At 49.5% G+C, this 27,865-nt stretch overlaps 1 protein-coding gene across 3 annotated transcripts in view; it reads right to left on the minus strand.

The window, feature by feature from the left end:
• Positions 1-27,865, minus strand: part of Acot11 (acyl-CoA thioesterase 11) — a 60,453-nt gene that overhangs the window by 7,050 nt on the left and 25,538 nt on the right. For all 3 annotated transcript variants that reach the window (NM_001347159.1, XM_011240556.2, NM_025590.4), the window contains exons 2-13: positions 19,739-19,952; positions 19,100-19,169; positions 11,790-11,850; positions 10,841-10,939; positions 10,360-10,495; positions 8,477-8,630; positions 6,702-6,821; positions 4,241-4,385; positions 3,702-3,757; positions 2,470-2,536; positions 2,110-2,193; positions 1,223-1,353 (exon numbers count right to left, since the gene is read on the minus strand). In NM_001347159.1, coding sequence (NP_001334088.1) covers positions 1,223-1,353; positions 2,110-2,193; positions 2,470-2,536; positions 3,702-3,757; positions 4,241-4,385; positions 6,702-6,821; positions 8,477-8,630; positions 10,360-10,495; positions 10,841-10,939; positions 11,790-11,850; positions 19,100-19,169; positions 19,739-19,952 — 1,337 coding nt within the window. The remainder of the gene's footprint in view (positions 1-1,222; positions 1,354-2,109; positions 2,194-2,469; positions 2,537-3,701; positions 3,758-4,240; positions 4,386-6,701; positions 6,822-8,476; positions 8,631-10,359; positions 10,496-10,840; positions 10,940-11,789; positions 11,851-19,099; positions 19,170-19,738; positions 19,953-27,865) is intronic.

The following is a 27,865-nucleotide window of genomic DNA, read 5'->3' on the forward strand; positions in this document are numbered from 1 at the left end:
AAGTTCTCATGCTTGTGTGCAAGCGCTTTATCTACTAAACCGTCTCCCCAACACTGCACAAGCATGGCTGCAAAGAAAGCTTAGGCAGGAAGCCGGGCTATGAATGGCTATGCTCACTCCGCTGAAGGCAGACTCAAAGAAGGAGCAGGCTACTCTAGAAAGTCAGCTGGTGATGCGCAGCTCACTGACTTCCCATCTAGCCTCCTAGGGAAGCTCTTGTAATGCAGGCTCCGACTGAGCCACGACATCGGCAGAACAGGAGAGGACTTTGAGGATGCTGAACAAACACCGCTTTAAGCATTAACTTTCCCAGCCCCACAAGTTGGCTCAATGGGTAGGGCACTTTGCCATCATGCCTGCTGAGTTCAGAGTTTAGTTCCCAGCACCTTGTCTAGTGGGTCACAACTGCCTCTACAGACATCTGTACTTACACACACACACACAAGTAGAGCCTTGGCAGGTGGTAAGAACACTGGCTGCTGCGCATTTATGACCTGCTCACCCCCTAAGACCCTTCTTAAGAGTTGGGAGGGCTGGGTTGGAGAGATGGCTCAGCAGTTAAGAGCACCAACTGCTCTTCCAAAGCAAAGGTCATGAGTTCAAATCCCAACAACCACATGATGGCTCACAACCATCCGTAATGAGATCTGATGCCCTCTTCTGGGGTGTCTGAAGACAGCAGTGTACTTACATATAATAAATTAGTCTTTAAACAAACAAACAAACAAAAAAGAGTTGTAAGGGCTGAAGAGATGGCTTACAGGTTAAGAGCACGGGCTGTTTTTTTATTTTTTATTTTTTTTAAGAGGACCTGGGTTCAATTCCCAGCACCCACATGGTAGCTCAAAATCATCTTTACTGATGCTTTGTTCTGGTTCCCATGAGCACCAGACACATATGTGCTGCACAGACAGGCAAAATATCCATATTCATAAAATATTTTTAAAAGGCGCAAACAGAGGCCCAGGTCAGAAACGGCCTGACCAATGTCAAACTATCTAGAGCAGAAACAAGACTTAAACCCAGGCCTCCACGTTCAGTTCCAGGTTTAGTCTCTTCCCTAGGGCTTCAACATACCCATGACTTTGCCATTTAACACAGGACTGACTATACTCTGTAGCCAGGCCCACCCCAGCTGAAGGCCAGTGGGAGCAAAGCATTGTGGGATATGCTTAGCATCAGCAGGCAATCCCCCACCTTTCTCCCAGCACTGGCCCCTCACCGGTAATGCTTGTCCCACTCTGGTCTCCTGCGCAGGTCTGACAGCAGCTGAAAGACCTGGGCGGCATCCACATTTACCACCATCTCCAAGTGAAAGGAGAGGAAGTCCTCTTCTAGGATGTACAGGCGGACCTGCAGAGCACAGAGAACGGCCTCGCCACAGCCCCAGACTGCTGCCGGTGGAGTCTGTCTGCTGGAAGTCAGGGCTGCCACTGACTGGCTGTCTGACTAAAGAAGTGACTGAATGTCCTTGCCACAACCCCGTGAAAATGGACCTCTCACAGAGCTCAGTACGGACAGACAGAAAGCACTGCTGTAAGAAGCAGTAGTCAGAGCTGGAGAGATGGCTCAGAGGTTAAGAGCACTGGCTTCTCTTCCAGAGGACTGGGGTTCAATACCCAGCATCCACATGGCAGCTTAAAGATATCTGTAACTCCAATCTAGGGTATCTGACACCCTCTTCTGGCTTCCCTAAGTACTAGACATACCCGTGGAGCACAGACATGCATGCAGGTAAAACACTACACACATAAAAATAATTATAAAACAAAAGAAGCAGTAACTGAGGCGGCAGAGCTTGGCTTCATCCAACTTGCTAATGTCCAACTCCCTAATGTGACAAGTGAGGAGATGACCTGTCCAAGGAACAGGCAAGAGAGGCAAAATGCCCCCGTCCCACCCCTGCAGTGATCTGCTCTGCATGGAGTCAAAGGAGAAAGTGGGGAAGAAGGGGCCTGTGCAAAGCATCTGGGGAAGGTGGCAGGCAGGAAGAAAAGAATCAGGGGCTTCACTCAGTGCCTTGGAGACAGTTCCTAAAATTGGGTGGCTTCATGACCTTGCTGATACTGCCTTTGATGCTCGTAAGGAAAAGAAAGGTGGGTGGGTTACCTCGCTGATCTCCACGGACAGCACCCAGTTGTCCTTGGCCATGAGCGTCTTCAGAGAGGACACGTTGTAGTAGCTCAGGTATACCTGAGAAGAGTATACAAATGCTACTTTCTCCTGCCCCAGGGGTCCCCGGGTGGGGCTGTGTAGATATGGGGAGAGGAGCTGGGCTTAAGGCCCTACACAGTCCCGAGCAACCACACCCTCTTGCAAAAACAAGGGACACCCACGAATGTCATGAACAGCCATCTCGGAGCAAGGCACAGAGCTCTCCATGGCCCTGGACGGGCAAGCTTTCTTCCAAAACTTTTCTGACCAAAGGATGCAAAAGGGCCCAGTGGGCTTTGAAACAAAGAGGCTTACCTGGTTGCTAGGGTCCCAGGGGACAGACAGGGCCACTTCTGCCTGCTTACAGGACACAAGGTATTTCCTGAGAGGGAAGAGGACAACCTGGGTCTCTCAGAGTTCACTGTGTTTGGCAAACATCATTGCCAGGCCAGTGCAAGCTCAGTGGGGTTAGAGACTCTGCCTGGCAGGGCATTGGGCACACGGGTACAGAAAACACAGCAGCTGAGAACAGATCAGCTAGCACTCTGGGAAGTGCACAGGGGACTGGAGAGGAAAAGGGACAAGCTCAGGCTCCCCGTCACCCATGCCACGCCTCAGTGTTCTCTTTGGAATGGAATCCATGTCGTCTCTACATTCAAGGGGCTTTGCAAGGAACACAGTGCTTAGCGTATGAAAATGTCCCAGAAATGTAGGTGTTCCTTATCAATAACAACGTGTGAGGCTGGGTGCATCTACAGCATGCTACAGTCTACGAGGTGCTTTGCCGCCAGTTCAGACACACCACTATACATGTCTTGAGCCATTGGGTCTATGCTCTAGACCTTTCTGGGCTTTGTTTTAATTGATTCATTTTGGTTGAGATGGGTATCTCTATGTAGGCCAGGTTGGCCTTGAACTTATGTCAATCCTCTACTTCCCTCTCCTGAGTGCAGAGATTTGACCCTTTCATGGCCATACAAACAGCACTCAGAGTAAATGGGCGGAAATCACCCAGACTAAGCCAGGACCAACAGATCTCACTCAACTGTGTGTCCTGAGGACAAGAGATCTACCTTCTGTCCTCAGTGTCCTGGTATCTAGAAGGGCCGTAAGATGCTGACTCAGGACTATGCAGATGCAAAGGGCCAATCCAGATGACTGAGGCAGAGGAATCCCAAGAGTTCAAGACCAGCTTGAACTACTTAGAGAGTTCCAGCCCAGCCTAGGTTACAGGGCTACAGTGTCAGATCATGACTCAAAATAAAATAAAATTTAAAAAGGAGAATGAGAGGGCTGGAAAGATGACTCAGCGGTTAAAACTAGCTGCTCTTCCAGAGGTCCTGAGTTCAATCCCCAGCAACCACATGGTGGCTCACAACCATCCATAATGAGATCTGACGTCCTCTTCTGGTGTGTCTGAAGACAGCTAAAGTGTACTCATATACATAAAATAAATAAGTCCAGGAGGATTCCTGAAGACTGTCTCAGGGCCAGCAGGTGGAGAGCAGCCCTGAAGTACGGCCCTCCCACTGCCCAGCCCCACCCACCTGTCCAGGCGGATCTTCTTCCTGGCACTGGCTTCTCGGTATCGCCGTTCACCCTCCTAGGATGGAAGCAGGGACATGTTGTGGTACAGATGGGATGACCAGCTGACCCAGAGCTCTGCCATCCCTGTCCCCTGGGGCCAGAGGACCTTGCAGTCCTTAAGACAAGCTTAGCTCTTGCTAGGGCAGCAGATGTCAAAACACCCTTACTGAGAAAGCCCCAGGGCCCCTAAGCTGTAACTTAGCTCTGCACGGAGCCTCAGAGATAGAAGTCCAAGAATGAGGCAAGGGTGAAGCTCAACCAGCCTATGGTGGCCAGACTAAGGGTCTCTTCAATCATACAGGCTGTTCAGGCCCATGAACCCCTAACATCAGCCAGCTCTCATGGTGTGTATGTTCCAGTTCTGGCAGGCAGAGGGGGTGCCCAGCTTCACAGGGGAATCCCTGGGTGAAACCAGAACACTCTGATCTGGTTGTATCTCAGTGAAGAACTGGGGGTGGGACTGTCACACGATGAGGAAACTTAGGGGTAAGATACTCACTCCAGGCTGGGGACGAATCCAGGGCAGCTTCTGAGGCTGGTCATCTTTGTCCAGGACCACGAAGGTCATGAAGGCGCTGTTGATGTGCCGGCGCTGGGTCTCAGCTTCCTGGCGGTACGCCTCCACACACACACCCACCTCCATGCTAAGGTCAAATGAAAGAGGGAGTCAGGCTCCACAGACCTTCCCCAAGCCATGCCCTTCCACATCACACACACTCACACACTCATGCACAAGTACACACACAGGCAGGCAGGTGTACAGAGTGTGCACACACTCTCCTGCAGCTCTTCCAACAACTGGACCCAAATGGCCAGAACCGTATCTGCCCCCTTCAGTAATCTCACAGAGCACGTAGAGTGTGCAACACGGGGAGAGATGAACCCGCCAAGCCAGGCTTCCAGCTAACAGCCCAGAAAGCCAACAAAGCAAGAAAGCAAAGACGCCCAAAGGTCATCAGGGGTTAGGCAAGATGGCTCAGCAGGAAAGGCACTTGCCGCCAAGTCTGACAACCTGAGTTTGATCCCAGAGACCTAGCCTAAAAGCAGGTGGTCACACTCTGCCCCCCAACACATACTCCATATATACAGTAAATAAATATAAATGTAACTTTTTTAAAAGTTTAGCCATGGGAAATTACAAAGAAAGCCAGGCATTCTGACATATGCTAGTAATCTCAGCACTACGGATACTGAGACAGGGGTATTGACATAAGTTGAAGACCAACCTGAGTATCAGAGTAAAATTCCATCTCAAAATTCAAAATAGTAATAATTATCATTATAATTATAGTTATCATCATCAGGGGCCGAGGAGATTGCTCAGCTCGAAAAGTACAAGTAGAAGGACCCAAGTTCAATCCCGAGAACCACCTAAAAGCCAAGTATGGCAGCTCACACTTAGAGTCCCAGCCCCGGGATCACAGAGAGCAGAGCATCGATGGGGCTTGCTGGCAGCCGGCCTAACTGCGGCAGGCTCCAGGCCGATGAGAAAACTCTGCCACAAACTATGGTGGACGGTGCCTGAGAATAGTTACCCCCAGCTTCCAGACACCTACACATGCATGAACACCTACACAAACACCCATACATATACACATCATTCTGTTGTTTTGTTTTGTGAGACAGGGTCTCACTATATAACTCTGGCTGTCCTGGAACTCTACCACACTAGCCTTGAACTCAGATCCTGCTGCCTCTGCCTCCGGAGTGATGGGATTAGAGGTGTGAGCCACCATGCCCAGTGTACACATTTTTTTTTCCCCTAGGATAGGGTTTCTCCGTGTCCCTGACTATCCTTGGACTGTCTCTCTGTAAACCAGGCTGGTCTCAAACGTAGAGATTTGCCTGCTTCTCTGCCTTCAGAGCTAATAGAGAATTAAAAAGAGAAAACATACTAAAAGCTAGAAAAGGGGCCAAGGATATGTAGAGCATTTGTCCAACAGAGGCAAAGCCAGGGAGTCTTACCGCTGCAAGAGGTGGGCCTAAGAGGAACAGGGAACCACACGCCAAGCCTCAGAATGAGGCAGGAAAAGAAGCTAAGGAGAACCAAGCCTGGGAGGGTCCTGAGAGAGGCAGGAAGTGGGCTGGTGGGATTGCAAATAGCAGCAGCTGTAACAAGAAGCTCCACCATACAGCCACAGACTCTGACTGGACAGTCTCTTTGCCTTTCTCGAGGGGGCTGCGTGAGCATTTTATATGCTAAAGAAGGGCGCAGGGGCTGGAGAGATGGCTCAGCAGTTAAGAGCACTGACTGCTCTTTCAGAGGTCCTGAGTTCAATTCCCAGCAACCACACGCTGGCTCATAAGCATCTTTAGTGGGATCTAATGCCCTCTTCTAGTGTGTCTGAAGACAGAAACAGTGTACTCACATACATTAAACAAACAAACAAACAAACAAAGGGATGCTCAGAGACATTAAGTAACTTGCCCAAAGACACACAGCCTGTGAGAAGTGAAGCCAAACTTGAACCTAGGCTGTTCAGCTTCAGATTGCCCTAATCATAAATGAGCACACTAAGTTCTCAGAAACAGCCCTTAGCTAAAACCAGCTGTGGTGAGGATAGCCCTCAGAACCCATTCCAAGGTGAGATAGTAAAATGACCTGTTTTAGGACATGGGTGAGAAAGGATCTGAGAAACAGAAGAGGCCCTGAGACCTCTGCAACCCCAGAGCTCAGTCCTGCAGCCAAGCAGGGAGAGACAGAGCACGCAAGCACAGGTCAGTGGGAGGCACAGCACCGACAGAAAACTCCAAGAAGACCCCAGGCCCACCACTGGACAATAGTGGGAGTCATAGAACATTCCAGAAGACAGACCACTAGCTAAACTTGGGCCACGTAAACAACCCAGTAATTCAAACCTCATCGACTGGGGAAAGGCAGGTCTGCATTAGGTGATTTCTAAGATCAGAAAGAACCCTCAACCCTCGGTGGCCCGGTCCCACCCATCGAGACCCCTCACCTGTGCTTAAAGGCGTTATTCACGATGGCCTTGAGCACCAGACGGTCCCCCACCTGAGACGGGCCTCGGAAATGGAACATCTCGATGGCCTTGAGCGTAGGGTGGGCGTGACAGAGCCGGCTGCAGGGAAGAGCAGGAGACAGAGGAAATGGCTGCTACTGTCTAAGGTGGTTGAGCCAGCGCTCTCTAGTACCTAGCCCGTAACCCATCTCTGGCCCAGTCCTGGGATGATCCTGCTCAACGCATAGTACTAAAGCTGTCTCCAGCTTAGCATACTGTGCATAGCCAGAGAGGAGCTGAATTTGAGGCCAGAAGAGAGCAAGTGTAGAGAATGACCTAAAGCAAACCCTTCCCCACCTTCTCTTGGCATTTTTTAAAACTTATTTAAAAAAAAAAAGATTTATTTATTATTATATCTAAGTACACTGTAGCTGTCCTCAGATGCACCCAAAGAGGGCGTTAGATCTTATTACGGATGGTTGTGAGCCACCATGTGGTTGCTGGGATTTGAACTCAGGACCTTTGGAAGAGCAGATGGTGCTCTTAACCACTGAGCAATCTCTCCAGCCCTTTTTTAAACTTTTAAAAAAGATTTATTTATTATTATATCTAAGTACACTGTAGCTGTCTTCAGACACACCAGAAGAGGGCATCAGATCCCATTACAGATGGTTGTGAGCCACCATGTGGTTGCTAGTGATTGAACTCAGGACCTCTGGAAGAGCAGTCGGTGCTCTTAACCGCTGAGCCATCTCTCCAGCCCTTCTCTTGGCATTCTTGTCTCGGTATCTATGTCCCCTGAAACCTTAAAGCCCATCCCTCCGCAAAGCTTCTTGTCCCTGGTGGCCCTGATGAGGCCCTCCTCCACCAAGAAGCTTTCCCTGATTATCCAGGCCCTGGACCTCCCCAGGTCTCCCCACACTCACATGCTAGGCTTCACAATGTTACTTCGTGGACACTACCTCCAGCTTAACCTCAGGGGCGAGGGGCCTGGGGTAGGCCCTAAGAATGAAAACTGGCCTAGTGGAGCGGGTTATGGTGTGGTGGGAGAACAGCAAGGACAACCATGAGGCACAAGGTGTCCAGTATGGACTGCCGGCCTGTGAAGCCCTGGCTGTCCTAGAATTCTCTCTGTAGACCAGGCTGGCCTCCAAGCCTCGAACTCAGAGATCCACCTTCCTCTGCCTCCGAAGTCCTGGGATTAAAAGCGTGCGCCACCACTGCCTGGTTAACCTTTTTTTTTTTTTAATCCCTGATATCTCAAGTACCAGGAACCACACACATCCTACCCAAGAGCTATAGGAGGAAGTAGAACTTATTTTTGCCACTAGAAAGAGGCATCAGTCCAAGGTGGCTTTGTGGTGGTGCTGGGCAGTATGCTGATCCATGGGAGGTCACACCAGGAGCAAAATCAGGGGCTAGGAAAGTTGAGGAGGAAGAGAGCTTGAAAGAGCAATTACTAAGGGAGTTCAGGTAAAGGGTGATCAAGGGGAGGCTTCAGGGTCAGACTGCAGTGGAAACTCCCAGCAGCTACAAGGAATGTGGTAATGGATGAGTAGAAAAAGGAAGCATGGCCAGCTCACAGAAATGGCTCCTCTCTGGCTCCAGAGGTGTGGAAATCTAGGGTTCTCCTAGCAGAGCACCCAAGCTGCTGGAGCTCTGAGAGCTGACACCAGCAAGACTCTCTCTTGCCAAGGAAACAGAGGAGAGACGGCAAGCAGAGGCTGTCTCACCCGACTGCAGTGCTGTCTCACCCAACTGCAGTGGTGTCTCACCTGGCTGCAATGGTGGCCACATTCTCCATCCAAGCCATGATCTGTCCCCCGAAGGTATTGCCCTGATGATTGGCGTGAGGAGGCAGCACCAGCTCCACACTCTCCACTCGGGTCTTCTCGGCTGGCACCATATTGCTGCAGTCCTTGTCCAAATCTGGCCAGGGAGGAAAGCAAGCAGATGAGAGGATCCCTAAGGATAGACTGTCCATGGAAGCCCTGGGACAATGACACCCTCCATACCCTGAAACGTTAATTAACTACCACCAAGTGATCACAAGGCCTAGACTGGCCCTGGGTAAAGAGTGGGAGGCATGGGAGGAAGGACACACACCTGCCACAAGGCAGCAGACAACACAGCTGTCAGATAAGCAAGCCTGAGCCAACCCCTGCTACACTGAACACAGGCTGTATGACACTGGATACATCAAGCCAACCACTGGCTCTCAGACTCCCATCTGTAAGGAGCAAGTGTCAGCCCTAGCCACCCAGGACTGGGTGTCCACGAGGGATGGTTGTAGCTGTAGTATGCTCAGCTTATAGCCAGTGGCTACACTCTCAGGACAGACCTTGCTGCCCACTACCCTGACTGGTCCCTGTTCCTGGCAGAAGTGGCATTCGGATACCCAGGGTAAGAAAGGCTGATGAGCAAACATGGCCTCAGAGATCCAGGAAGCTGTTGCCGACATGATGCCCAACTGCTTGTCATGTGTCTCCAGAATCCTAAGAAAGTCCTCCACAGAGCACCCGGGCAGAAAGATGGCATTCACTCAGGTGAAGGGCCCCATAAGATGTCCCAGGAGAGGTAGGACAGGGAAGCAGAAGCTGATATTGATAATAAGGCCAAGTCTGCAGTAGGTGCTGGCAGATGCAAGAGAAGCCTTTGGCTAAGCTGGGGGAAGGACACTTGCACTGGGGCAGAAGCATTAGTCTGAGGCCAGCATGCCAGGAAGAGGGGTCTAGACCGACCCCTGGAGGCAGGCTGTCTGCACAGGAGGGATTTGAGAGGGCTACGATGGAATGGACAGATCCATGGAACTGACTGGAAGAGCTGGGCTCCCTCCAGCCATCCCCTAAGTCCAGCACCAGGGCTCAGGATGGTCTTGAACTCCTGATCTTCCCGCCTCAGCCTCCTATGTCACTGCTGGAACAGTTGGTGTGCTCCACCGTGCCCAGCCAACAACAGTTTTTCTTTGTTTTGAGACAGGATCTCACTATGTATCCCAGGGTAGCTGTGAACTTCATATGTAATCAAGGCTGGCCTCTAACTCATAATCCTCCTGCCTCAGCCTCCAGAGTGCTAAGGTTGTTGGGAGTGTCACTTTGCTCAGCTGAATTTCTTTTTATTTGTCGGAAAATTGGCTCCTTCAATTTCAATGTCAAGAAAGACCTCACATAAGAACATGGACATGCACCAAGAACCCCAGGGTCCCTGTCCCTACCCCCCGGGGCCTTCATTCTCTGTAGAACACCTTCCTCACCTCACTACCTGCCAAAATCCCACAGTCCAAGGCAGACAGGTCATCCGGCATCAACAAGAGACCAACCATCAACCATCAAGAGGGGGAAAAATCAAGATCAAGATACAGAACAATGTGTCCTATGTGTTCCCTTCAGGGTAAAACCAGGAAACTAAATAACACACGCTTTGCTTAAATCTACAGAAAGAACCTCTAGAATAACATTGGAAACCAGGTAGCAGCCTTTGCCTCTAGGGAGATGATGGCCTGAGCTCTGGGGGGGAGGAGGGAGAAGACTGAAAGGAGACTTGCTTTTTATATAGGGACAGAGGTCCATAGTATGATCCCTTTCTCCTTCCATTAGAAGTGGTTGTGAGGGCACCAGCTTCCCTTCTGTGTAACCTAGCTGCCCCCTTGTGCACATACCGTCCTGGATGACACAGTGGGTTAGGAGATCTTTGATGGTGTCTGCATAGACCAGTCGCATACGCCGGCGCTCAGCCGCCACCCCATGTTCAGTCTTCTCCTCCTCGGTCAATGGGATGACCTGCTTCAGCTTCACCTATTGGCCAGGAGACAAGGCGCACAAGTTCCCAGAGACAGCACAGTGGCCTGCTGCTGCTCCCTGATGGGCCTGGGCTGCTGTGGAAGAGGAGCTCCAGGGATCTCTCCTCGCTGTGCCTACCTTGTCTCTATTGTAACCTGACAGGGCATAGTCCTCTCTAAATGTCCCCCAAGATCCCTTCTTGGGCAGAGGCCCAGAACATAGAGGGGTCTGTTTAGTGATCTGAAGACATTTAAATGTGCAGGAAGAGATGGGGAAAGGGCGCGGGCACCTGGATGGGATCCCAGAGGGTCCCTCTCTGGGTAATGTGAGTGGGGCAGAGCAGCTGGGACAGCAGTCTACCTTGGAGAGCTCCCGGTGGGCCACAAAGGTGGCCAAGGCCTTGCAGACACTCCACTGCTTCTCAGAGCACAGATCCTCAGAGACCACCTGGATTCCCACCTACAGAGGGAGGAGGGTGTGGGAGGAGGGAGGACAGGAAGATGTGACTCAAGGCTTGCAACTTTAGGGAGGCTGAAGAGCCACCCAGGCTGGACCTCTGGAGTCTCTATATCACCTACCAGGTATGGGACACCAGGTACATAGAGCTGGTTCTGCCTCCACCTCTGGTTCCCTGGAAAACCTTGGGCAATTCACCTCCCTCATCTGGATCTGTTTCCTCATCTATGGAATGGGAGTGGCCACAGCTGTTCTCGAAGAATTACTCAAAAGGTTCAAATGTCTACTCCTGCTACTGAAAGATCAGATCTGTGGGGTGCATTTGTGTACTGCCCAGAAGCATAGTCAGAACTATTAGCCCAGCCTCTGTGGCTCTCAGGAATCAATGGCTCACTAAGTTGCAGAACCTAAATAAAGCCCAGAAGAAATGAAGTCCTTAGTAGATCCCAAAGCCAACCTTCAGTTCTCCGAGTACAGGAGCCATGGGCCCATTGTACAGATGTGAAAACAGAGGCCATCCAGGTGAGCTAATGGGCAAAAATACAGTCTCTCCCATTGCAGCACCATGACCAGACACAGCGCTGCCTTCCTCTGCCTTCACACCTGCCTCCTACTGAATGTGCCTGAGCAGGAGTGGAAGCCCTGAGCACACCCCTTCCCCGCCCTGGTCTCCATGTTCCCTCCTGTGCTATGGGATATTAGCAAGGAAGGCCTTAGGGTCCTCCTATCCCAGCCAGCTATCTTGGAACTCTAGTCAGAGTCCTACAGTGTGAGGGGGCTTGGGCTTGGATCCCGAAAGACAGAGTGGAACAGGAAGGCCACCCCACCCCCAGGCAGGGCCAGCCACACACACCTCCATGCTGGAGTTGAAGGCCCGGTTCACCTTGGCCTTGATATTCACCACTTGGCCGACACTGAGGAGAGGAAAGCAGGAGGTAAGCCTTCCAGAGGGACCAAAGGAGAGACAGGCACCTCAGACGCCCATACCTCAGAGGAGGAGGACTGGCAAGAGTACTTCAAGACTCCCAGAACATAGTCACACAACTGCAGTGTCACCAAGCCAGCATACAACATGAGCACTCGTCCCATAGGTGGAAAATCAGAGCTTCCATGAGCAGCTAATTTATACATCCACCCCCCAGCCTAGAAGCTAGAGCCCTCTTTTTGCTCTGCAGCACCCTCCTGGGGGCAGCCTCCTATCCCCCAGTGTCCAGAGCTCGCCCTCCAGCACCCCCCCTGGAATATGACCTCTGCCTCCTGAGTCTTTAAACTGCACTGCCAAAGCCCCTGGCTTTTGTTCTCGCTTCTTTTGATTCATTTCTGTGGCTCACAAAAGCCAGAGCCTGTGCAGGGTGCGTGGCTACAGGCTCAACTGTGAGTCCTAGCCCAGCCAAGCGAGTGTGTGCTTTGCTCCTCAACACACCAAGCACATGAGGCAGGGTGAGACCTCCATAAACAGTGACTAATGGAAGCCATCCATCCACATTTGACAAATGCTTGCCAAGTGCCAATGGCTGGAGAGAGGAGTGGGCAGGGATATGTGACATTTAAAAGTGCTAGTGTGCATTTCTACATTTGAATCTCAAAACAAACCTGGAGACAGGTTTACAGGGGAGTGAACATCAGAGAGGCTAAGCATTTGTCCAAGGTATTCTAGCTAACAAGGTCACCCAACTAACTCGCAGCAGGGCAAGAATTCTAAATGATCTGTGTTAACCCAACCAGCCCAGTTCTTCCTAGGTGCAGCCTGTCCTTCTGGGAATGCTTCCCACATCCAAATCTCCTGGGAGCCACCTAGCTTGCCCTGTGCCCAGAGTGTGCCCAGCTGATGGGCTGTCGGGGTGAGGAGGGCAAAAGGCTAGAAACCTTGCCGAGTTCAATCTCTATGACCTCAGAAGTCCTTTAACCCCTCTGCCCCGTGGCTTGTGAACACGCAGAATGCACTGCCTGTCGCCGAAGCTTGGAAAGGTCCATTCCAAGGGGCATGCCAGTCACAAGGCCCAAGTGTGGCCACACAAGACTAGGTTTGTCATGCTCTGCTTCAACTGTCACACCACAAATTGGTGACTTGGGGCAAGTCACCTTGCCTCTGAGTCTGTGTCCTTGTAGAATGTATGGAGACAGCCCAGTGAGAGGTAGGGTGATTCAACCTGACCCTTGACTAGTCACTGCAGGGGCTCGGTGAGTGACTTCTGCTCTCAATGCTAGACAGGTCATCTCTGCTCATGTTTTCAGCAATACTGACACTCGGGCGGAGAAATGCCTTCTGTACACTGTATTTTTACATGAATTTATCCCTGTATAGATATAAAGCGAATCAGCAAAGCAAAAGCTATCAGATCCAGGCATCAGTGACATGTCCTTTCTTTTTTTTTTTTTTTTTTTTTTTTTTTTTAAGATTTATTTATTTATTACATGTAAGTACACTGTAGCTGTCTTCAGACACACCAGAAGAGGGAGTCAGATCTTGTTACGGATGGTTGTGAGCCACCATGTGGTTGCTGGGATTTGAACTCTGGACCTTCAGAAGAGCAGTCGGGTGCTCTTACCCACTGAGCCATCTCTCCAGCCCGACATGTCCTTTCACTTCCATGCACTGGAAAGTTTTCATGATCAAAAGTTAGGAAAGAGGACTGGAGAGATGGCTCCATGGTTAAGAGCATTGGGCCACGTGGCAACTTATAACCATCCGTAACTCCAGTTCCAGGGAATCCGAAGCCCTCTTCTGGCCTCTATGGATGCTACATATGTGGTGCACAGACATACATACAGGCAAAACACTCACACACATAAAGTTAATAAAACGTTTTAAAAGAGACAGGTAACTTCAAAGATTGCAATGTTTATGAAAGTATATTTTTATAATTGCTAGAGGATAGCTTCAAAGATTTTAGTGTTTATTAAAGCATATTGTTACAATTGATCATTTTTACTATCATTTTCTGTCACCTCAGTACTGGATTGGTCCTTGGGCCTCAGGCAACTGCTCTACCACTAAAATGAGTCGCCAGTGCCTTTTTAAAATGTTAATGTTGAGACAGGGCCTCAATGAGCTGCACAGGTTGACCTTGAACTCACTCTGTAGCTCATACTGGTCTTGAATTCATGATCCAACTACACTAGGCTTTGAGTAGCTGGAATTACAGACTTGTGCCACCAGGCATGGCTTAGCCATTTTTGCTCAAGCCTGACTGCACCTAATTTTGAACTAAGCTTTACCATGGCTGTGAACCTATGGGAGATATCACGGTCTGTGTAGGGACTGATGCCAGTCAGGGTCCTAGGCACCTATCAGAGATCTAGGAATAGATTCCTCCCAGGGAATAGGGGATTGCTGATTTAAAATGAACTTCCCTTTCTGTGGTGTTACAAGGGGTCTGAGGGGACTGGAGGATGGCTTAGTAGTTAAGAGCACACACTGCCCTTGCAGAAGATCTGAGTTTAGTTCCCAGAACCCATGTCCAGTGGGTCACAACTGCCTATAGTCTCGGCTCCAGAAATCTAATGCCTCCGGCCTCTACAGCCATCTGTACTTACACACACACACATACACACACACACTCATACACACACACAAAGGCAAATAATTATTTGGTTGTTGTTCTTTGCTACAGGGGTTCTCTGTGTATCCTGCCTCTGTAGACCAGGCTGGCCTGGAACTCAGAGATCCATCTGCCTCTGCCTCCTGAGTGCTGGGATTTAAGGCGTGTGCCACCACCACCATCCAGATAACACAAATAATAAAATAGAATAATATAATATTTTATATTAATATAATATTTATATTATTTTAAAAATAAAATAATAAAAATAAGTCTTTCTTTTTTTTTTTTTAAAGAGGGCTGGGAGTAACTCGGTTACAGGGTGTTTCCCAAGCTTCCCTGATAACTGTGGTACCTGACAGCAGTCATGTGTCACCTCTCTCTGTGTGGTACTGACAGTCATGTGTCACCTCTCCGATAGCCACCTGGACTCAGGAGCTTCTCATCCTTCCTGTCTGTCCTCCATCCCCAGCACTCACCCCAAACAGCCTCCTTCCCTGTCACTGCCCATCTCAAGAGAGCCCCCCACGAGCCTCTGGCTCCCCAACATCCTCCAGACAGTCTTCACAATGCAAAGAGATGGCCCCTTAAATAAACCAACATGTCAAGGCCATCCCTAGGACCCATTTGTTCTCAGGGGACAGAGGGACATGTTACATTACACCAGGATGAGGCTCACAGCAAAGTTCAGATGATGGAATCTCAAGGCAGCAAATGACCAGGTATCCACAACACACAAGGAGGAAGAAAGAGGAAAAAAGGGAGGGAGGGAGAGAGGGAGGGAGGAAGAGAGAGGGCACACAGTCCCCTTCAAGAGAGCTGGTTGGAGGTGAGAGGTTAGGAGTCAGGAGCATTAGAAGACTCAATGGATTTGCAAACTTATTTCCAGACTTACTGGGATAACAAAAAATAATGACACAGCAAAACAAACTTGCAATTCGGTGTGGTCATATGCTGACAGGACGGCACTGGTGGGGGAAAGTAAGTGGCCATTTTTCAGGTGTGATAATCATATGGAAGTTGTTGAAAATTAATTCTTAGTCCTTCTAGATGTTTGAAAATATTTCACTTTGTCTTCTACTGTTTGAGACAGGGCCTCATTATGTACCCCAGGCTCAGGAAACTCCAGCCTCAGCTCCTGAGTAGTGGTATTCCAGACATGGGAACCTCTTAAAATGTCTCATTTATTAAATTAAGTTATTATATTTATTTGGAGGTTGCTTTTTGTTTTTGTTTAGTTTGTTTTTTTCTGTTGGTTTTTTTTTTCTGTTGGTTTTTTTTTTCCTGGTTTTTGGGGTTTTGTTTTGTTTTTTTTTTTCGAGACAGGGTTTCTCTGTATAGCCATGGCTGTCCTGGAACTCAGACCAGGCTGGCCTGGGACTCAGAAATCGGCCTGCCTCTGCCTCTGCCTCCTGAGTGCTGCGATTAAAGGTATGCGCCACCACGCCCGGCTGGAGGTTATTTTTGAGACAGGGTTTTATTATGTTATATAAACTAAGTCAGTTTTGAATCACACTCACAGCAATGCCCCTGTCTTCCAAGCGCTAAGTCTATCAGTGTCCACCACCACACCTGGCTTGAAATATTTCTAAATAGCAAAACCGAAAACAAACGAAGGTAACCCTGTAACTGTCCGGGTGCTGCCAAGCCTGTCCTAGGCACTAACACGCTCCTGGCTCCGGACAATGTGCCCTCCTTCTGTACTCTTGGCCCAGACTCAGTGTCACCTTCTGGCTCCTAGAGCAGGTGGACCACTTACCACATATGCACCATAGCCCTCTCCATGCTACCCAGATATGGTGTCACAGCCGCCAAAGCACAAGGCTCACAGCCCTCCAGCCAGCTCAGACCACTCCAAGAACTCTCCTGGAGACCCTGTGCTGCCAACTCCGACCCCATGAAGTGCACTGATAAAAAGCAAAGACCCTAGGGCCAGCCAGCCTGCTGTTAGTCAATCCTGGGTCCTCCACCTGCTGTGTGACCTGAAAGGGTTTCCTCACTTCTCTGTGCCTCAGTGTCTCCTCTGTAAAGTGAAGATACTAACAACAAAGACCTCAGACTGTAGCCCTCGTTATTAATATGTCAACAATTTAACAAAGGCATTCTAACCAATATAAATGTAAGATGCTAATGGAGGGGAACTCAGTACTGCCTTCAGGGGAGGGGAACTCAGTACTGCCTTCAGGGGAGGGGAACTCAGTACTGCCTTCAGGGGAGGGGAACTTAGTACTGCCTTCAGGGGAGGGGAACTCAGTACTGCCTTCAGGGGAGGGGAACTCAGTACTGCCTTCAGGGGAGGGGAACTCAGTACTGCCTTCAGGGGAGGGGAACTCAGTACTGCCTCCAGGGGAGGGGAACTCAGTACTGCCTTCAGGGGAGGGGAACTCAGTACTGCCTTCAGGGGAGGGGAACTCAGTACTGCCTTCAGGGGAGGGGAACTCAGTACTGCCTTCAGGGGAGGGGAACTCAGTACTGCCTTCAGGGATAAAGCCTTTTTGTCAAGCTGAAAGTTTATCAAACTGATTCAAATTAAGTTGGATCCCTCGAACTGAGGAATGAATAGAAAAATAAAGACAACTCAGCAGCTTATCAGAGCTCACTGTGTCTGTGGTGGTGGTGGTGGGAATCGAACCCAGGGCTCTGCATGCTGAACACATGCTCTGCCACTGAGCCACACTTCAATCCCCAACTTCCCACTGCAAATACAAATGACATTTCTCTATGTTCCTCTGCAGACTGGGTAGAGGGCATAAGGACTGTGTTAGTGTCTGCAACCCTAGCATGACACCAATGCTTTCTGGATCAGTTAAGGCTCTGAACTATCTTAACTAGGTTTTCTTTCTTTCTTTTTTTAGAGAATTATTTCCTTATTTCGTGTATATGAGTATACTGTACTGTTGCTGTCTTCAGACACACCAGTAGAGGGCATGAGATCCCATTACAGATGGTTGTGAGCCACCACGTGGTTGGTGGGAATTGAACTCAGGACCTTCAGGGAATTGAATAGTCAGTGCTCTTAACCTCTGAGCCGTCTCCCCAGTCCTTAACTAGGTTCCAATTGTTGTAATGAAACACCATGACTAAAAGCAACTTAAAGAGGGAAGGGTTAATTTCACTCACAGTCCTACACTACAATTCATCCATCAGCCAAGAAAGTCAGAGCAGGGACCTGGGAACAGACACTAACACGGAGGCCATGGAGGATGCTGCTTACTGGCTTGCTCCCCATGGCTTGCTCAGCCTGCTTCTTTATACATCCCAGGACTACTTTCCCAGAGTGCCATCACACCAGTGGGCTGGGCCCTCCCACATTAATCATTCATCAAGAAAATATCCCACAGGCCAATCTGACAGGGGCATTTTCTCAATTGAGGTCCCTTCTTCCCAAATGACAGCTTGGGTCAAGTTGACATAAAACCAGCCAGTCTGTTAACTAATACTGAACACATAGTGAACAAGTGACTGAGTACAGGGACCGGCTGACATTCTTCCTTAATAGGACACACATGGCACCAGGCAGCCCTCAATAAGGCCTTGGCACTTGACGTCCTGTGTGTGGATAGCATAACTAGGAGTGGGCCAGTAGCAAGAGCTCTATGTAAGGCCTGTCCTAGGCCAATGGCTCAGCAGCCTTCTCGTGTCCCAGCCTGATGAGGCTCAGGTACTCAGCATGTAAGGTAACCTGTAACAGCCACTGAAAAATAAAGGCATCCCTGAGTAAGAGATGGAGGGGGGAGAAAAGCACTGATAGCTGCTGGCTCACTCTTCTAGTGTAGACTTCGGTGCCGTGTCAAGGGGTCTTCTTTTCAGAATAATCTCTTGTGCACTGCATAACAAAGCATCAGCTGTCTCCATAAACACCTTCTCCAACACCTTCTGAATGGTTTGTTAAGTAGCTGAATGGCCTATAGGAAGCAGGAGAGGAAAGGCAGAAACCCCAGGCAGAGATAGGAACTCTGGGAAAGAGTCAGAAGACTGAAGGAGAGAGAGATAACTGACAACCCCCATGGTGGGACCCTGCTAGATGACCACGTTTACTTAGATGAGCCAGTCCAGAGCCATTTAAAAGTGACATGTCATTATTGGGGCTGGCACCTCAGAGACATTTCAGCTACACTACCTATAATCCAGTGACCAGGAACCTATGAACAAATGTCTGAGCTAAAAGAGCTATTTCCTGACCAAATGCAAGTCTTTTCACTTCCCAGGGAAGGAAACAAGGCCCAGGGAGAGAACTGACTTACCCAGTCACAGAGTACGGCATGACACATAGAGCCCCAAGCTGCGGGCTCTGCATATTTCCACAGCCTGGCTAAGGCCTCCATACTCCACCAGAGGAGCCTTTCCAACTGTAAACCCGAGGCAACTTCCCCAGCCTCAACCTGACAAGAAAGCCCACCTGATGGCACAGAGCAAAAGGCCACACCTAACCCATTGCTGTCCCACACACCTGCAGAAAGATGTTCCACTCCCAAGACACCATGCTCCAACCCTCCAAGGCCATCAGTCAACTGAGGCCGCTCCAAGTGTCACACAGTCTGGTGGGTGCGGGGACAGGGATACAGGCCCTGGGCTGGGGCGGCAGGTAGAGAGAGACCAAGAGGGTAATCAAGCCACTTACCTAATGGTATGGTCGAAGTAGATGTCATCCATAGAGGCTGTGACGCAGGGACAGCCAGCATGCCTCTCCGCTGGCTCAGGAGAAGAAAGCCCGATGTTAGCAGCCTCCCGGGTCACACAGACCTCTGACCAAATATCTTCCAACAGCTTCTCCATGAGAAGTTCCCCCTACTTCTCCTCCCACTTCTGCTTCCGTGCTTCAGCCCTGGGTCTGCTCTGGAGCCTTTTCCCTGACCCCACAGCTGCCTCAGGGCCTCTCAAACCCTGCTGGTATAGCCAAGTCACTGTTAGACCCTAGAGGCTGGACACAGAAAGGATCCTCACTCCCTGTGTCTGGCCTTTACCAACCAGCCAATCAGGAAATCGCTGTGTTTAAGGGCGCAGTAGAGGCAGACAGGGTCATCTGCATGGTACCAACACCCAGGGCTGGGTAACTTGGGGCGGGGGAAGTAGGAAGAACAGGCTGCCCCGACAACTAGTTGAAGAGAAGCAGGGAACCAGCGGGACCTAAGACCAGAAGGGGAACAAGTGTGGTACTCATGAGAGAGGAAGAGATCATCTTTAAAATCTGAAGCCCCTGCTTCAGGTTCTACGGGGCAAGCCGTGGGGATGTGCCAGCGAGCCTGGAACATGGCCTCACCTGATAGGCAGGCTGTGGTGTCGATCCACTTGAGCAACTGTCCAATGCTCAGCTCCCCACGGTGGTTGGTGTGGCAGGGCAGTACCAGCTGGCTCATCTGCACCTCCGTGGGGTTCCGGTATCCTTCACCCTCTGCCATGGTAGGAGGGTCTCCAGACTCCGGATGGGAGATTGACTTCCGGGATGTGCGATTAGAGAACATAGAGGCGAAGCCCTGGGGACGGGTGAGAACGGCATGGTCAGCATCCTGCACGTCTCTGCACTGTGGAACCCTGGCACCTCAAGTACGCAGAGGGAGAGAAGCTAGGACCACCGCCCACCAGCCTCATCGGGAGTGGCCACCACCTCCAGCCCAGGATCTCAGAGTTCAGCGGAATGCCACCTGTGCCTGCTCCCTCTTAGGAGAGTGTCCACTTCCTTGTTCCAGCTAGTGGGCGACTTTTAAAGTCTTTCTTTACACTGACTTTCCTCAGCCTCTAGACAGCTGGAATTATAGACATGTTGCCATATTAGGTTCCTGACTTTCTCTCTTTGAGAAAGTCAAAAAGTGGTAGGGGGCTAGACAGATAGCTTAGCAGTTAGGAACACTTACTGTGGACTGGAGAGATGGCCCAATGGTTAAGAGCACTCACTGCTCTTCCAGAGGTCTTGAGTTCAATTCCCACCAACCACATGGTGGCTCACAACCATCTGTAATAGGATCTGATGCGCTCTTCTGGTGTGTCTGAAGACAACTACAGTGCACTCATATACATAAAGTAAATAAATCCATTTTTTTTAAAGCACTTGCTACGAAGTCGAAGTCTGAGGACCAGAGTTCAGATCCCAGCACCCACATATCAAACTGTGTGGTATTTTGAATGAGAACGCCCCTGCTCCCCCTTATAGGCTCATAGATGTGAATGCTTAGTCCCCAGTCCTGTTTAGGAAGGTGTGGGATATGGGGCTGCTTCAGACTGTCCACTGCAGCCGACTATGATTTGCCTCCTGCTCTAGCAGGGGTATGATTTTGCCAGCATCGGATAGCTTCTATAAATGTGTGACGTCAGGAATTCAGGAGACTTTTCCAAGGGTATATAAATAAATGCTAGAGCCCTGGGGGCTGGGGGAACAGTTGGATTGTTGGACTGTTGGTTGGTTGTTGTTGGTCACCGTGTGTTAAGTAGTTGTGCACAAAGAAGAAACAACAAGAAGAAATCAGATATCTTGCCGGTGAAGATCAAACTTGCCCCAAAGAACTAGACACCCCTAATCAACAGGAAGTAGTCTAACAATAACATAACATTCCCTTTCCCTCTATTCTTTTTTCTCTCCTATCTAGTATTAGCTGTTAAAAGGGTGGAGAAGGGTGGAAAAAAGAAGAATCCATAAAGTAGCCAAAGTCCAGCTACAAGGTGTGGCCTTATTGTAGGAGGTGTGTCACTGGGGCAGGCTTCAAAAGCCCATGCCATTCCCAATTAGCAGCTCTCTGCCTCATGGTTGTGACTCAGCTACTGCTCCAAGCCATGCCCACCTACCTGCTGCCATGCTCCCTGCCATGATGGTCATGGACTCACCCTCGGAAACTGTAAGGCTCCAGTACACTCTTCTAAAAATTGCCTTGGTCATGGTGTCTCTACACAGCAAAAGTAACTAAAACATTGAGCATCTTACAAGCTCCTGTAATCCTAGCTCCAAGGTGGACAGAGCCAGGAGAAGAAACAAGTGTGGCATTCATGAGAGTGAATAGGCCAGCCTGCCTGAAGACAGGAAAGGGTCACCCAGCTTAAACCCCACCTCTCATATGTGGGTTCCAGAACTTTCTGTTGGTCCTTTGGTTGTGCCACATGACTGACAATGACTACCCAGAGTTCCATACTCAGTAGATCTGAGGAACCCTGGGGCTTGCTGGTTTCCATCTTAGCCAGGAAAATGTGAGCTCTCGGTTCAGAGAGAAACTCTGGCTCAAAGGAATAGGTGGAAAGTGATAAAGGAAGACCCTTGAAGCCTTTTGGCACACCTGCACACACACACACATACATGGACAATACAAATAAATTAATTAGATACATTTTTAAATGTAGCCGGTACATACATGAAGAAGTCACATGTCTCTATCTCAGCATCAAAAAGTAAGGAAATTTTGACATAGTCTCAAAAATAAATGAAAGGTATAGACATTATATTGAGTGAGACAAGGCGGTCACAAAAGGACAAGCACTTGAAGTCATTCATAGGACATCCTTGGATCATGTTCATAGTACAATGGGATGGCTGGGAGCTGAACTACTGCTTAATCGGGGGAGCAGAGGACAGGGTCCAGTTCAAGAAGATAAGTTCAGGAGAGGGGGCTAGAGAAATGGTTCAGAGGTTAAGAGCACTGAATGCTCTTCCAGAGGTCCTGAGTTCAATTCCCAGAAACCTTATGGTGGTTCACAACCATATGTAATGGGATCTGATGCCCTCTTCTGGTGTGTCTGAAAACAACACTGAACTAACATATATAAAATAAATAAACCTTTTTTGTTTGTTTGTTTGTTTTGTTTTGTTTTGTTTTGTTTTTCGAGACAGGGTTTCTCTGTAGCCCTGGCTGTCCTGGAACTCACTTTGTAGACCAGGCTGGCCTTGAACTCAGATATCCGCCTGCCTCTGCCTCCCAAGTGCTGGGATTAAAGGCGTGTGCCACCACGCCCGGCAAATAAACTTTTTTTTAACAAAAAGTTCTGGAGCTCGTGAATAGTGAAGAGGGCTCAGTATCAGCAGTTAACCCCACTGATCTATACATGTTAATTCCCAGGTGTAGTGGTGCACACCTGTAATGCCAGTTCTTGGGAAACAGAGGCATCCAGATGTCTGTGAGTCAAAGCCAGCCATGACTACATGGAGAGTGCCATGCTAGTCAGGGTTCCACATTGAGACACTGTGAGAAGAGGAGGAGCCGGGTAGTGGTAGCGCACACCTTTAATCCCAGCACTTGGGAGGCAGAGACAGGCGGATTTCTGAGTTCGAGGCCAGCCTGGTCTACAGAGTGAGTTCCAGGACAGCTAGGACTACACAGAGAAACCCTGTCTCGAAAAACCAAAAAAAAAGAAGAAGAAGAAGAAGAAGAAGAAGGAGGAGGAGGAGGAGGAGGAGGAGGAGGAGGAGGAGGAGGAGAAGAACAAGGAGGAGGAGAGTAGAGGGGAGGGGAGGGGAGGGGAGGGAGAGGAGAAAGGAAAGGAAAGGAAAGGAAAGGAAAGGAAAGGAAAGGAAAGGAAAGGAAAGGAAAGGAAAGGAAAGGAAAGGAAAGGAAAGGAAAGGAAAAAGAGGAAAAGTTTAAAGTAGTAAATTCTAAAGCAAATGGAGCAGATGCTCCAAGTAAAAGCAGATTTCAAGAGGCCCTGGAAATGGTAAGATCTGACACTGATCGTACTGTACACAGTGAGACCCGAGGCTCTCCACTTCTCAGAGAACTGGGAAGGACACTGCCTTAGTGGACACTCACTACCATAACTTCCAGTGTATTGGTGAAGCCTCAGCTACATGGTCCTCAGGCCAAGCGTCTGCAGGGTCATACTGTTGGTTCATGGTGGCCCTGGGAGTTGCAGTTTCCTGTAAGTTTGGTATGGCTGAACCAAGAAAGAAGGTATATGCAGATTTCTACAGAAAATATGATTCCGTGAAAGATTTTGAAGAGATGAGGAAGGCTAGTATCAAAATGCAAAGTGATTTTTGAATGTAAAGAATTCTTTGGATTGAGTTCCATAAACATTCAATACTGAGCTATGTGCCTGAACTATGAAACATTAATATGTGGGCTAAGAGCCGGGCGGTGGTGGCGCACACCTTTAATCCCAGCACTTGGGAGGCAGAGGCAGGAGGATTTCTGAGTTTGAGGCCAGCCTGGTCTACAGAGTGAGTTCCAGGACAGCCAGGGCTATACAGAGAAACCCTGTCTCAAAAAAAATAAAAATAAAAAATAATATGTGGGCTAAGAAGTAGTCTCTTTCAATAAACAGTTAACAATTAGAACAAAACCAAAAGTGAGACCTGGGGTTGGCAGACAAGGAAAGGAAGGAGAAGATATAAGCAAGAGTCCTCCACCTCCTATGCAGGGAGGTCTGGGCCAGCGAAGCCCAGGAATACAGAGCTCCCAATACCGTGTCTCAAGCAGTGACTCCAACTTCATCCCCACAGCCCACAGGCCCCTCTCTCAGGCTCTGTCTTTCCTGAGGTGGCCTCAGAAGGAGTGCCTCAGTCAGTACTGCGTCTTCACTGCTCAAGTCTACAGACCATGGAGCTCTGGGTAGTCAGTCACCTGACCCAGCGGAAGAAACAACAGAGAAAGTTCTGGATCCCACATATGAGATATAGGGGCTTCACGCTTGGCAAACCCTTTCTTACTCTCCAGGCAGAAGCAAGGACATGCCTGGCAGCCCCTCTGATGAGAGAGAGACCTGTTGTCCTATCTCTGTCTTTCTCCCTAGTCAGAAGTGTGCTCCAGTGCTTGGCACACCTGCACTTGTGAAAAAGAATAGGGGTTGGGGGACTGGCAAGGTGGCTCAGCGGGTAAGAGCACTGACTGCTCTTCCAAAGGTCCTGAGTTCAAATTCCAGCAACCACATGGTGGCTCACAACCACCTGTAATGAGATCTGATGCCCTCTTGTGGCGCATCTGAAGACAGCTACAGTGTACTTATATATAATAATAATAAATCTTTGGGTCGAAGCGAGTGGAATTGATTGACCGGAGCGAGCAGAGGTCCTAAAACTTCAATTCCCAACAACCATTGGGAATGTATTTATACATGTATTTATACATAAAATACATATACATATACATGTATTTATACATAAAATAAATAAATAAATAAATCTTTAAAAAAAAAAAAAGAATGGGGGTGGGGTTCCAGTTCTCCTGGCCAATGGTGGCTGTCAGCTGTGGTTAGTCACAGCGTGTTATCATAGCTCCTAAGTGCTGCATACTCTCTGAAGTGCTTCACATGTATAAATCTAGTTCTATTCCAACAACAGACTTGTGGGGCAGGTGCTCATTACCATCATGTCACAGACAAGGAAACTGAGGCTGGAGTCAAAGGCAAAGCCCAACTGCAGTCCCAGGGATCTGGTCAGGAACTTGTTCCTGGGAGCTATACACATGGCCCCCAGGGTCTCCTAGGGCAAGAGGAGGCTAAAGCCCGGGTCCTTGGAGCAGCAGCACAAAGTGTTCACAAGACAGGGACAGGTATGAGCCTAGTTCAGCTCACAGTGGGATGAGGGCACAGCTGGCTGGTGGGCCACAGTCTCTTATAAGGGTCCTGCAGCTAACCTGTTGACTTCAAAAGATCCAGGGTAACTCATTCAAAGCCCATGACTACTAGGATGATAGAGACAAGCTGGGCCTCTCTAACCCAGAACTGCTGTGCCTCCCAGAGATGCAGCCTCTTCCAAGAATCCCTGAGTACTTGGGAGGCAGAGGCAGGCAGATCTGTGAGTTTGAGACCAGTCTGATCTACAGTTTTAGGATGGACAGGGTTACACAGAGAACCCTGTCTCAAGAAAGAGGAAGAGGAGGAGGAGGAAGGGGAGGAAGAAGAAAGGAAAGAAAGAAAGAAAGAAAGAAAGAAAGAAAGAAAGAAAGAAAGAAAGAAAGGAAGAAGGAAGGAAAGGAGAAAAGAAAAAGCATACAAAAAAAAGAAAGGAAGGAAGGAAGAACAGACAGGAAGAGTCCCTGGGCAGCATGCACAGTTGCTGGACCGTGTAGGAGAGGAGGAGAGCACCTAGGAACTCTTGGCCTGGGTGGGAGTCCACACCAGACAGCTATCCATCTTTTAGGCTCTCAAAGGCAGCCTAAAGGCTGCTACACTTGAAGCAGCAGGTCCTGTTGCCATGGAAACCACTGCCAAAGGCAGCCCCAGCCTGGCTGTGCACCCGGAGCCTGCATGGATGTTGATGCAGGTGGCTGGATTTCTGGGTGTGGTTGCTCAGAGAAGAGGGAAGGTAGATTCTGTTTTCCCACATTATTCACAGGGTGAGAAGCTCGTAGAACATTCTAGACCAGTGATCTCAACCTTCCTAATGCTGCAACCCTTTAATACAGTTCCTCATATTATAGTGACCCCCCAACCACAAAATTATTTCAATGCTACTTCATAACTGTAATTTTGCTACTGTTATGAAATGTCATGTAAATATCTGATATGCAGGACATCTGATATTTGACCCCTGTGAGAGGGTTGGTGGAACCCCAAAGGGGTCATGACCCACGGGTGAGAACAGCTATTCTAGACAGAAGCCCTGAGAGAGCTGAGGAAATGCAGGAGGCTGGAGGCAGAGGATAGATGGGAAAACAAAAGAAGCCCCTGTGGGGAACACAGCAAAGACCCATATGCCCACACGGTATCCTGAATTACCACATCCTTGGTCACACAGGATGCTTACCAGGAATGCAGAGATCAGGGATCATGGCCCATCTCACAGATGAAGAAACTGAGAACAGCTAAGCCCGGGCCAGTAGTCAGCACTTGGGATCCAGACTCCCCTGCTCCTCTGCTTCAATCCTGAGACACACACACACACACACACACACACACACACACACACACACACACACACACACACAGTGCTGGAGTGTGGCCATCCCTTCGGACTCCATAATGTCTAAAGACAGGACTAATGACATTGTGGCTCTTTTCGTTCATTCATTCAATCAATCAATCAATCAATCATTCATTTGACAAGCACCTCTTCTGCATACTGGGCCCTAAGTCAAATGCCAAGGACACAAGATGCATTGAGCCTATATACAGTAAGACCTCAGCCAAGAGACAAACAGGACCAGACTTAAGTACAAATCCCATCCTGTCCCCCAGACACTGCGATTTCAAAGAAAGGCCCTTCCTTCCCTGAGCCAAGCCCTAGATCTAAGATTCTGGGTTCTAGCCTGAGTTCTGACCTGCCTAGTTTCCAGTGAAAAGCCATGGGGGTCATCACCCTGTGAAACAGAAATGCCACGCTTCGGTGAGCAGGGCTGAGTGCCTGCCTGAGGCAAGCAGAGGAACTTATTCCTATGTCCCCCTACTCTGCAAAAAGAAGTGTGCAGAACCCCAGGCTAATGCCCAGGCCACAGGATCGGGCCCTCCAATTACTATTGCATAAATGTCTCAGACTTTACTCTCTCCTTGAGCTCTGTGGTAATCTGCTCACTCCCAGAGCCAAGATGGGCAGCCAGCCAGCAGGAGGCAGGAATGTGTACAGCCAGGAAAGCTTTAGCCAATGGGGACATTAGAGCATGGCCACTCCTCCCAAGACTGCAGAAGCCTGGGATGAAGTCAGAGCCAGGCAAGCAGGGCCAAGACAGCTGACAGGGAGGGAGGGCGGGCATGTAGAGGTCAGAGCCAGGCCTTCCCTGACTACAGCTATGCCAGACACTGGCCCCAGGTCACCCAAACCTGGCCAGATTTTAGTCCTGACCCCAGCTGACCATGCCATGGACTTGGTTGGTTTCCATCCTCCTGGCCTGTGTCGCCCCACTGGGTCAGAGCAGAAGAGACCTCATTGCCCAAACCCTCTACAGTGAGATTTGAGACACTAAGGCTGCCCAGTGATACCCAGATGAGGAGCCAATAGAAACCTTCAGGAGCCAGGGTTGCTGCTAAGCAACCTAACGGCTTCCCCTCTATTTCCTCCATGGTCCAAGTAGCCAAGTCTTGGTGATCTCAACTCCTCCAGTCCTGCCCACCATCTGCCCACTCTGGGCCCTGTATGTCTAACTGTACATGTTTCCACAGCCTGACCTCAGGCCCCCACGCTCTACTGGCCATTCTCAGACTCCACTTAAAGCCCACAACCACAGCCACTTGCTGTGCCTTGCCTTCCAGGGAGACCTAATCAGATCTTCACAACGTCCCTGCCACAGGTCTTCTTGTGGCACTCTGCCCTTCCTAAAGAGCAGTCCCCACCAGGCACATTCCTCACTCAAGACTATCGGATGCAGAGGGAAGACAGGAGACAGATGCTGTTGGGTGCCTGAAGGCCAAGCCAAGGGGGTTCCTTTTAGTCCTGAAAAGCCCTGCAGAAAGGAACGCCCTACAGTGGTTAGTGGGGACAGGAAACCCAGAGTTTATGGGACCACTCTGCAGAAGCAGTCCTATGGCAAGGGACTATCCT

This window comes from Mus musculus, chromosome 4 (genome assembly GCF_000001635.26).
Source record: "Mus musculus strain C57BL/6J chromosome 4, GRCm38.p6 C57BL/6J".
In the NCBI taxonomy this organism is placed as follows: domain Eukaryota; kingdom Metazoa; phylum Chordata; class Mammalia; order Rodentia; family Muridae; genus Mus; species Mus musculus.